Below are 12,084 nucleotides of genomic sequence, written 5' to 3' on the forward strand. Positions count from 1 at the left end.
AACCCGTACACCCAATTTTCATCACCGGTGATGATCCTTGACCTGAAGGACTGGTCATCCACAGCACGCTGACGGAGGTCTTGGCAGACTTGGACGCGGTGTTCTTTCTGCTGCTGGATCTGCAGCCTGTGGACGAACTTGGCAGCAACACGGCGCACGTTCAGATCGCATGTGAGGATTGCCTGGACTGTTCCGTGTGACACACAATAGCAGCAATGTTGTGGAATGTTCCCTGATGATCATCATGCACAAATTGCGGAATGGTTTCGACATTTTTGGGGGGCTTGAGATCATCTCTGTGGCAGAGTTGCCCATTTTCATGCAGAATTTCACGTTTGCTCTTTGTTCTAACTTGCTGTCCATGATGAAATACCAGACGTGGTAACGCACGCGGCCAGAATAGCACCAGTTGCACAGCTCCCGATGTACACAGGATGATGTCTTTTGGCACACTGTCTTATGAAGGTTAGTGCTCCCTGCGACTGTGCGTGCAGCCTTGTGCTACCATCTGTTGGCGTGTTACAAAACTAGTCTCGCAACTTTGATACCACCTCATATCGTATTGCGATTACAGGCTCACTTAAAGTGATTCTAAAGGTTGATTTTATTTTTTTAATAACAAACATGTTATACTCCCCTGCTGTGGGGAATGGTTTTGCACAAAGCAGCCCTGATCTCCTGTTCTCGGGTCACCTGCCGCCGCTCCTGGCTACTCCCCCTATTGAGTGCCTCCATAGCAAGCCGCTTGCTATGGGGCACTCGTGCATGCTTGCTCCCGAGACCCGCTCTGTATGTCCATGAGACACACCGAGGACAGCTCAGCCCCACCCCTGCTTCCTCCTCACTGGCTCCCGCTGCTATGTCTGAGCCAATGAAGATGGGGAGAGCCACTGCACTTGTGCACATCGCTGGATCAAGATTGGGCTCCGGTAAGGGGGGCTTCTGGGGGAGGAGCTGCATGCAGAAGATTTTGCAGAGAATACATAGTCTGGCTGAAAAAAGACAAAAGTCCATCCAGTTCAACCATAGAAAAAAAAAAGTTATCCTACACCCACAGATGATCCAGAGGAAGGCAAAAAAACCCAGCAAAGCATGATCCAATTTGCTCCTGAAGGGAAAAAGTTCCTTCCTGATCCCCCGAGAGGCAATTGGATATTCCCTGGATCAACTTTACCTGTAAATGTTATATCCAGTTATATTCTGTGTATTCAAGAAAGAATCCAGGACTTTCCTACAGCAATCTACTGAGCTGGCCAGAACCAACTCTTGAGGGAGTCTATTCCACATTTTCACAGCTCTCACTGTGAAGAAACCTTTCCATGTTTGGAGATTACATTTCTTTTCCTCCAGACGTAAAGAGCGCCCCCTTGTCCATGACCATACATAGGTGATGACCATACATAGGTAAAAATACCTTCAGCCTTAAGAACCACTTTAACGTGTTAAATCGAAAGAGCACCAGACTTGTCCATGATGAAGACCTTTCCAAACTTTGTCAATCCCTCACAGGCTCCTCTATTGTGTCAGTTCACCTCCAGATCTAAAACACGTCTCCCCTGTTGTTGTCTGTCATACATGTCACCCTCCGACACCGTCTCCACCTCTTCCTGAAAATGTCGCTGTACATTGCTGACATTTATCGGGTTCTATGCCTGGTGGACAGACGTGGACCGGTTGTTGGGAGTTTTGCACCCTACCGCTTAATGTGAGAGGCGGCCCACAGCTGAGCTGAATGGGTAGTGATGGGGCTGGACCCCCGTCTCCTCCACACTATATAGAAATATAATCCATGGTCTTCATAGGGTGCTGCCCTTCAATCCTCCACCATCACCCCACCTGTGGTACCTCCAGGCGTAGTACTCCTCCCCTAACTCTCATGTCATAACATGGTGATTGGTGCAGTGCTGTCACATGGGGGGGTGGGGAGAGAGACTTTGGTACCTCCAGGCGTAGTACTCCTCCCCTAACTCTCATGTCATAACACTGGTGATTGGTCCAGTGCTGTCACATGGGGGGCGGGGAGAGAGACTTTGGTACCTTCAGGCATAGTACTCCTCCCCTAACTCTCATGTCATAACACTGGTGATTGGTCCAGTGCTGTCACATGGGGGGCGGGGAGAGAGACTTTGGTACCTTCAGGCATAGTACTCCTCCCCTAACTCTCATGTCATAACACTGGTGATTGGTTCAGTGCTCTCACATGGGGGGCGAGGAGAGAAACTTTGTTACTGTGTATGCTCGAACTGTAGTAACCGATCGCTTACGCAGGGCTTCCTTTCTTCTCCCCCAGGGGCTGAAGAGAGCAGCAGATAGAGAAGGAAATGTTTTATATATGCATTTTGGGAGGGCGGATGAACATGACCTTGTTGCATGTCCTGGCAAGTCAATTGTTCTGTCTTCTGATGACGTTTCTCCTCTCCTGTAGATCAGAGTCTCTCTTGCTAAAGATGAACCGGACACCAACCTGCTCAGTCTGATGAGGAAGGACGGCGTGCAGAGGCTGCGGGAGGTTGTCGCCAAGTACATCTCTACTCTGAAGACGGGTAAGAGCACTTTATTATATGATCCTTGTGGTCTATAGGTGACCCTCGGGGGCAGCCGTAGGTGGCCCTCGGGGGCAGGCGTAGGTGGCCCTCGGGGGCAGGCGTAGAACACTCCCTTTCCAGAGAGCCGCCTGTGCTGGGTACAGAAACTCTACAACACGGGGGCAGCCCATGTCTTCCTATCTCACCATTCTCATCTTTCCCTGTAACTTTTTGATTGTCAATTTCTGAAGCTGTTTCACTAGGATTATTTGCCCATTTTCAGCAACTACTAAAAAATTCAGAAAGATCTTCTGCAGATCCCCCTCACCAAACTTTCTGTAACTCTTTCTGATGATTCCAGTCCCGCCATGCAGTTTGGTGCTCTTGGTGTTGGGTTTGGCTGTGGCGGCTGGTTGGTGGGTTGGGATTCACCGGTCCCCATCACTTAAATGTTGGTGAATGTCGGCTCTCTAGAGGTTTATAATTCATGTTGTATAATCCCCGGTTCTGATCCGATTTCCTGTCTGCTATTCCAGAGTTCACACAAGGAATGATCCTGCCTGTCACCAATGGCGTCTCGCACGAGGCTGTCGATGATATCAAGCAGAAAGTGCCTCCACCAGAGGTAACTGGATTTTCTATTGTGTGGTGTGTCGGGACCTTTCTGCCACTTGGTGTGTTATTTACAGGAAGTGATGATTTGTTCTCCGCAGACACGGAACGCCAAACCAGCAACCTGTCAGAACACAGGAGTGAAGATTCCCACATGTAAAATCTCCATGAAGGAGACCTTCCTGACCTCCCCGGAGGAGCTGTATAGGGTGCTCACCACCCAGGAGGTAATGTCCACTAGGGGCAGCGATATCCTGGCTCTGGGGAGGGTCTTGAGACTGGAACTGGGGGTCCTGAGACTGGAACTGGGGGTCCTGAGGCTGGTGACTGTGTTTAACAGATTTTTATATTTCCTCTCCTCTGTTTTTTGTAACTTTTTTTTTGGGTGCAGAATAAAAGCTTAAAACAAGATTCATACAAAACAAACACGCAAAATAGGTTTACACTGAAATGTAAAAAGAAAGTGGGGGTTCCATATTTGCCCCCCCCCCCCCCATAGTCTTAATATCCTATATTCAATTCTCAGAGTGGAGGAGGTTACAAATCCTGGGCTCCCCCTTTAGTATCTGGGCTGCTATATTAATCTCTTCACGCCGGCCGAACGCAAATGTTCGGTGTCTGGGCCTAGACGCCGAGCGGCTGCATATTTGCGTTCTATTAAAAAAAGGACATATGTACCAAGAGCGCGCGCCCTGCGCGCTCCCAGCACACAAGTCCGGTACTCACGGAAAGGTTCCGATCTTCTCTTTTGATTGGGACCTTTCCCGGTCATGTGATGTCGCGGCGGTCACATGACCCTAAACCCAACCTCCTGGCTTCTGAAACTCTTAAAGGGCCGGGAGGCGCCGGCGTGAAGGGGTTAAATTTGCAGACTGAGCATATCATATCCACCCCCAACACACACACACTTCTATCTGCATCTTTTTTTATTTTTCGAAGTACCGCACCACAAAGATGGTTGCCGTGCTGTGGTGCGTTAGGTTGTGATCTAAGACAAATGTCACAAGGGGCCATTAAAGAATGTTCACCGTTTTCTTGCGTGCTCTTTTCTATTTACTAAAGGGAAAAAAATTCCTAGATTGTAAGCTTGAAAGAGCAGGGCCCTCGAACCCCTCGTGTATCACATTGTATTGGTATTGTTCTGTCACATGTTCTGTCCCCCTTTGTAATGTACAGCGCTGAGCGAACTATTGGCGCTTTATAAATACTGTATAATAATAATAATAATAATTGATTTGGTTCGATGTATTTTAGGGATTTCTGGGCAAAGCTTCTAGCTGGTTTCTAGGTTTGCAGTCTCTTTAACCACTTCCAGACCGGACACTTTCACCCCCTTCCTGACCAGGGCAATTTTCAGCTTTCAGCGCTATCACACTTTGAACGACAATTGCGCGGTCATGCAACACTGTACCCGTATGAATTTTTTACCATTTTTTGAGACAGATAAAACTTTATTTTGGTGGTATTTATTCACCGCTGGGATTTTTATTTTTTTTGCTATGTAAATGAAAATGTCCAAAAATTTTGAAAAAAAGTGTTTGTTTTTCTTATAAAATTTTGCAAATAAATAATATTTAATCATAAATCTTGGCCAAAATGTATTCCGTTATCTTTTTAGTAAAAAAAAAAAAAATAAGCCAAATTAGTTTATAACCAAAAATTATAATTTTTAAACATTTTTTTTTTTTTTTACATACTGTTACCCTAGCAGTACAGTGTCACCATGGTGACACTGTACTGCTTTTGGGGGGTGATGAAGATTTTTTTTTTTACACTGATTGCTTTTACATTGCTTTTAGAACAGAACTGAGTCGGGCTGCGTAGTGCTGAGCCATTCACAGACTGCTTTGTACACTCTGAATACAAAACTGCTTCTAATTGGCGGAGTTGGAGATCATGATGTCATCTTTCTGCCTCAGCCAATCAGAGAAACCTTTATTTAGAGAATACAAAACTGACTATGAATGGCTAAGCGGTGCTCAGCCTATAGGACGGGAAGTTCTCATCCCACTGCCCAAACACAGGATTGCATATAATTTATACAGCGGACACACCTGTTAGTGTAGAAAATATTTGCAGTTTGAACCAAACAAACTAGTTAACCGCTTCCCCTCTGCCCTATGGCAGCTATACTGATACAGGGCGCCGCTAAATCACGCGTGTATATATACGTGGTTTTGCATCTCCGGGTAGGGGGCGCCCTCGCGAGCCCTACCCACTCCGCCATTCGCGGCCGAGGCTGACAATCACCGGGTCCTGGGTGTTGATTCCCCGCCGGCACTCGGTGATTGCTGAGGATCTCCGACGGGGAGGAGAGCTGCTTTGTTTGCTAACAGTCCTCCCTGTCAGCTCCAGACGCACTGATCTGGATGGCTGTGCACAGCACAGCCATCCAGAGCAGTGTGCTTACACTGACACCGCCCCCTAGTAAAACACTCCCGGCACAGTTAACTCTTTGATCTCCCCACATGTTAACCCCTTCCTGCCCAGTGCCATTAGTACAGTGTCAGTGGGTTGTTTTTTGTTTTTTTTTGGGTTTTTTTTAGCACTGATCACTGTATGGGTGTCAGTGACACCAAGTCAGTTCCCCACCAGTGTCAGAATGCCTGCTGCAGTCCCACTATAAGTCGCTGATCGCTGCCATTACTAGTAAAATAAATTAAATAAAATTCCAGTATCTATACCGCCATTTGCAGACACTATAACTTTCATGTAAACCAATTAATTTACACGTATTGGCTTTTTTTTTTTTTTTTTTTTTTTAGCAAAGACATGGAGCAGAATACATTTTGGCCTAAATTTATGACCAAATTTGATTTTTTTTTTCTCTATTTTACTGGACGTTTTTCTCAATTGTCTGTCCTTTTTTTTTTTTTTTGCAAAGAAATTAAGACAGACAATTGAGAAAAACGTCCAGTAAAATAGAGAAAAAAAAAATCAAATTTGGTCATAAATTTAGGCCAAAATGTATTCTGCTCCATGTCTTTGCTAAAAAAAAAAAAAAAGCCAATACGTGTAAATTAATTGGTTTACACGAAAGTTATAGTGTCTGCAAATGGCGGTATAGATACTGGAATTTTATTTAATTTATTTTACTAGTAATGGCAGCGATCAGCGAATTTGGTACATCAGTAAATCCGGAATCAGTAAATTTTTTTACTGACATGTTTTATAACAAAGTCAAAAATATTTTTTTTTCAAAATTGTTGGTCTTATTTGTTTATAGCGCAAAAAAAACCCTCAGAGGTCATCAAACCACCAAAAGAAAGAAAAAAAGGACGTAAATTTCATTTGGGTGCGGCACTGCGTGAACGCGCAATTGTCAGTTAAAGTAACCCAGCGCCGTAATGCAAAACATGGCCTGGTCGGGTGGGGGTGGAATTTTCAGGAGGGCGAGGGGTTAAAGGGACAATAAACCTGGAGATCAGCTTACATACTTGGCACAGAGATAGTCTTGTCGTGGCCATAAGGGGGCAGTATTCTGCTAATGTATTGTGGCCATCAGGGGGCAGTATTGTGATTTACGTTGGGCTGTATTTTTTGCTGATGTCTTGTGATCTCTTTTCAGCTGGTTCAGGGCTTCACGCACGCACCAGCGACCCTCGAAGCCGAAAAGGGTGGAAAATTTCAATTACTGGGAGGAAACGTCAGCGGGGAGTTTGTTGAATTGGTGAGTGCTGGCGGTGTGATGTAGTAAAGTTTAGGCCAAGGTGATGGGGGTTGCTGTACATTGTGGTAGAAGGCTCTGAATGTTGTAGTAAGGGGGCAGGGAGGGGTGAACTGTATATTGTAATAAGGATTGGGGATCTGTACGGTGTGGCCATGATGACATTACAATGTGTGTATCACTGAGTCTTCATACACAGAGCCTGTCTGCGCTCCTGAAACAAAGGGATGTAGGTGGCTACAGAGGCCATGGGGAGGGCTGTAGTGGATACAAATCCATGGGAGAGGAAGGAAGCTCTGGTGGGTACAGAGGACAAGGTGGGGGAGGAAGCTCTGGTGGGTACAGAGGACAAGGTGGGGGAGGAAGCTCTGGTGGGTACAGAGGACATGGAGGGGGAGGAAGCTCTGGTGGGTACAGAGGACAAGGTGGGGGAGGAAGCTCTGGTGGGTACAGAGGACAAGGTGGGGGAGGAAGCTCTGGTGGGTACAGAGGACATGGAGGGGGAGGAAGCTCTGGTGGGTACAGAGGACGTGGTGGGGGAGGAAGCCCAGGTGGGTTCGGAGGACGTGGTGGGGGAGGAAGCCCATGTGGGTTCGGAGGACGTGGCGGGGGGAGGAAGCCCAGGTGGGTACGGAGGACGTGGCGGGGGAGGAAGCCCAGGTGGGTACTGGGGAGGACGCTGAGGTGGGTACGGAGGATGTGGCGGGGGAGGACGCCGAGGTGGGTACAGAGGACATGGCGGGGGAGGAAGCCCAGGTGGATACGGAGGACGTGGCGGGGGAGTACGCCGAAGTGGGTACAGAGGACGTGGCGGGGGAGGAAGCCCAGGTGGGTACGGAGGACGTGGCGGGTCAGGACGCCCAGGTGGGTACGGAGGACGTGGCGGGTCAGGACGCCCAGGTGGGTACGGAGGACGTGGCGGGTCAGGACGCCCAGGTGGGTACGGAGGACGTGGCGGGTCAGTACGCCCAGGTGGGTACGGAGGACATGGCGGGTCAGGAAGCCCAGGTGGGTACCCAGGATGTGGTGAATCAGGAAGCGATGGAGGGGGAGGAAGCCCTGGTGGGTTCAGAGGACATGGCGGGTCAGGAAGCTCCAGGCGTTCTAGGTTTGCTTCTTATTCTGGGTCCTCCCAGTGTGTGGATGGTTGAAGCCTCTACAACGCTGACCTCTCCCTATGTGTCTTTAGGACTCAGAGAAGAGAATCGTTATGTCTTGGAGGTTCAAGTCCTGGCCGGCAGGTAAGAATTGTATTCTCTAAATGAATTTCTCTCCTGATTTAAGAAAAAAAAGGCCCAGGACCTCTGTTTGTGTGTCCTGCTCACTGCGGGGGCCATTCGTCACAATGACAGAGGAATCTGAACTGTAGACTAGCAGCTCAATACACAGATGAAATACACACAGAAGCTGGTTTACCTGCCAACAAATTTGTACAATTTGCTCAAAAATATGAAAGGGAGAATTTTTAATCCGAGTCTAGCATCAAGTCAGTTCTCTCTCCTGGGATATTGATCTGGTCAGGTAAGTAACAGAGGGGGTTGTTAATCAGTTTTAGATGCTTTGGTGTTAATTAAATGAACAGGTGCACTAGATGGGCAACAACAAGATGACCCCCAAAACAGGAATGGTTTTACAGGTGGAGGCCACTGACATTTTTTTCCCTACTCCTCTTTTCTGATTGTTTTTCCCAAGTTTTGCATTTGGCTAGGGTCAGTGTCACTACTGGTAGTATGAGGCCATACCTGGACCCTACAGAGGTTGCTCAGGCAGTCCAACTCCTCCAGGATGGCACATCAATATTTGCCATTGCCAGAAGGTTTGCTGTGTCTCCCAGCACAGTCTCAAGAGCATGGAGGAGATTCCAGGAGTCAGGCAGTTACTCTAGGAGAGCTGGACAGGGCCATAGAAGGTCCTTAACCCATCAGCAGGACCGGTATCTACTCCTTTGTGTAAGGAGGAACAGGATGAGCACTGCCAGAGCCCTACAAAATGACCTCCAGCAGGCCACTGGTGTGAATGTCTCTGACCAAACAATCAGAAACGGACTTCATGAGGGTGGTCTGAGGGCCCGACGTCCTCTAGCGGGCCCTGTGCTCACAGCCCGGCACCATAGAGCTGGATTGGCATTTGCAGGTCTGCCATGTAGGGGTCGATTCGCCCCAGAACAGGGTTCAGGAAACCCACATTCTGTGGGTTCAAAATGTATTGTAGTCACGATCCGCAGTGGGTTTCAGTGTAAACGCGATGAACATCTCCAAACGCAGGTCACAAACACAGTGCGGTTTTTTTTTTGCACCAGATTTCATGATACATTAGTACCATGCAATCCGATTGCGCTGCTTCTGCCTCTGTCCAGTGCGACTTCAGCCCATTCAAATGAATGGGCTGATTTCGCACTGTACCCAGATCGCATGCCAATTACACAACATGTTTCAGTGCGATTCATAGTGTGAACCGGCCCTATTGCCAGAACTGCGCTGCTCAGCCATTCACAGAAAGCCTTGTATTTCATCAATTAATACACGAGGCTTCCTCTGAATGGCTGAAGTGGAAATTTGGTACATCATCTGCCCATTTCTCTACCTCAGCCATTCGCAGGAAGCCTTGTATTTCATCAATTAGTACACGGGGCTTCCTGTGAATGGCTGAGGTAGAGAAATGGGCAGATGATGTACCAAACTTCCACTTTAGCCATTCACAGGAAGCCCCGTGTATTAATTGGTGAAATACAAAGCATCCTGTGAATGGCTGAGGTAGAGAAATGGGCAGATGATGTGCCAAATTTCCACTTCAGCCATTCAGGAAGCCCCATGTATTGATGAAATACAAGGCTTCTTGTGAATGGCTGTGGTAGAGAAATGGGCAGATGATGTACCAAATTTCCACTTCAGTCATTCAGAGGAAGTCGCGTGTATTAATTGGTGAAATACAAAGCATCCTGTGAATGGCTGAGGTAGAGAAATGGGCAGATGATGTACCAAATTTCCACTTTAGCCATTCAGAGGAAGCCCCGTGTATTGACTGATGAAATACAAGGCTTCCTGTGAATGGCTGAGCAGCGCTAATCCTAACTCTATTTATTTTTCTTTTTTCCTGGCAGCAGCTGGGAAGTCCCCATACCACTGCTGAAATACATGGCTGTATACTGTCGTGATGCTAATATGCTACATGCAGTTCACACGGAGCTGACAGCGGCTGCAGAAAGTAACAAGGAAAATAGTTCATTTGGGCCAGCTTGGCCAACAGAAACCATTTCCAGTGATTGCAAACTAGAGCTACCACTTGGGGACCAGCGACATACTGGAACATCACTGGACTTCAAATGGTTTTACTGGGATGATGCTTGCAGCTGCTGGTGGCATCTCCCCGGTACCCTTTTTTTTTTTTTTTTTTGGTTTTGTTTTAAGTGCCCATCCCCAACCTCCACACCCCCTGGCACTTGTGCACAAAGGTGAACGCATGTGTCGCTCCCACACATACACACCCACAAACAGCGATAGTCTCACACATGTGAGGTATTGCCGCGAACATCAGATCATGGGAAGTAATTCAAGCACCAGACCTGTGTAAATCTACAGTGGTAACCTTTGTAAAGGCTTTTAAAGCGACACTTATGGATAGTAACATTTCCATCATTTGTTGCTGTTGCATCGGCGTGTGCAGGTTTAAAGCTTAACATGTTTGGTATCTATTTACTCAGCACAATGTTATGTTATATTTTACCAAACAATTTGGTTGTTTTTTGCATGAAAATTTAATAAAGTGCATTGTCCCCAAAAAATTGTTTGAAAAAAAACACTGCGCAAATGATGTGTGACATAAAAAAAATGGCAATACCCTCCAGTTCATTCTCTAGGGCCTCTGGTTTTTTTTAATGAAGAAGATATGTTTTGTGGGTTGTAAGACATTTTCTAGCAGAAAATACGGATTGCTGCATGTAAACAAAAAGTGTCAGAAAATAACCTGGTCTTCAAGGGGTAAATCTCCTCTGACCAGTAGATGGTGCCTCGTGCTACAGAGGGGAGTGCGGAGTCATAGAAGGCTACGTGTTCTGAGTTCAGGAATGCGTTGTGATTGGTCGCTGAACTTTGCTTCGCCTTCTGTGCCTGATGGTGACAAATGGCAGCACAGTGGCTAAATGGTTAGCACTTCCACCTGGCAGTACTAGGGTCGTTGGTACGAATCCCAACCACGGCACCACCTGCCTGGAGTTTGCATGTTCGCCCTGTGCGGGTTTCCTCCCACACTCCAAAAGACATGCTGGTAGGTTAATTGGCTCTTGTCTAGATTGTCCCTAGTATGTGTATATATGAATGTGAGTTAGGGACCTTAGATTGTACGCCCCTTGAGGGTTAGGGACTGATGTGAATGTACAATATATATGTAAAGTGCTGCATAAATTGACGGCGCTATATAAGTACCTGAAATAAATTTCACCTCTGGGGGTCCAGAATAAGAAATCGATCTCTTCCCGTCCTGTGTGTTCTGACCCATCATGGTGTCTTGTTGTAGTGCAGCCTTGTGTCTTTTTATAAGGAATATTGCAATAGCTGTTATTCCCGTCCATGAGTCGTCACTTTGTTTTTTTTTACCACCCCCCCCCCCCCCCACACACACACAGGACATCACGCCACCATCTCCCTATCACTGTCCGACAAAGGTGGAGAGACGGAGTTGCAGATGGAGGCACGGGGTGTCCCGCAGAGCGAGGAGCAGCACACGAAGGACGGATGGAAACGGTATTACTTCGATGGCATCAAACAGACCTTCGGCTATGGGGCGATGCTGTTATAACTGGGGGTGGGTCCCGGTTGGGGGGGCATTTTTTTTACCAGTGTTTAAAAAGAAAATATTGTCTTGTGGACTGAAACCCGTATTTAATGTTTGGGGGAGGGGCAGCTCCGGATTCAGGTTTGTTTGCACTGAGCCCCGGTTGGTGGGGTGTAAGCCGTGTATATTGTCAGTCTGGCAGCGCTGTGTATATTATTACACCAATAAAATAAATTATCACTCGGAGTTGTCTGTTATTACACAACCTGTACCATCCAGTCACAGCTGGCCTATCAGATGACATCATCACTGTGTGGGAGTCGTGGCCCCGCCCCTGCAGGGTATGACAACTTACATGTGGAATCTGGTCTGCATACTGGTGGGAATGTAACAGGCCGCTAACTAGAAATCTGGAGGCAGAGAAGAGACGGAGAATGAAGGCGGCTGAGTAATCTGGAAAGTGGATGCAAAAGGTTGAGGGGGCTGCTGCAAACCCATGTCACGTGTCCC

At 47.3% G+C, this 12,084-nt stretch overlaps 1 protein-coding gene across 1 annotated transcript in view; it reads left to right on the plus strand.

Moving 5' to 3' along the window:
• The window catches only part of AHSA1 (activator of HSP90 ATPase activity 1), a 25,435-nt gene extending 13,615 nt beyond the window's left edge, over positions 1–11,820 (plus strand). The window contains exons 4-9 of the mRNA XM_089660600.1: positions 2,426–2,543; positions 3,062–3,150; positions 3,239–3,364; positions 6,706–6,807; positions 7,994–8,045; positions 11,426–11,820. Coding sequence (XP_089516726.1) covers positions 2,426–2,543; positions 3,062–3,150; positions 3,239–3,364; positions 6,706–6,807; positions 7,994–8,045; positions 11,426–11,598 — 660 coding nt within the window. The 3' untranslated portion in view covers positions 11,599–11,820. The remainder of the gene's footprint in view (positions 1–2,425; positions 2,544–3,061; positions 3,151–3,238; positions 3,365–6,705; positions 6,808–7,993; positions 8,046–11,425) is intronic.
• The last annotated feature ends 264 nt before the right edge of the window (positions 11,821–12,084 follow it).

The sequence above is a fragment of the Staurois parvus genome, unplaced genomic scaffold (assembly GCF_062004578.1).
Source record: "Staurois parvus isolate SC_StPar_1 unplaced genomic scaffold, SC_StPar_1.0 ptg001253l, whole genome shotgun sequence".
Lineage (NCBI taxonomy): Eukaryota > Metazoa > Chordata > Amphibia > Anura > Ranidae > Staurois > Staurois parvus.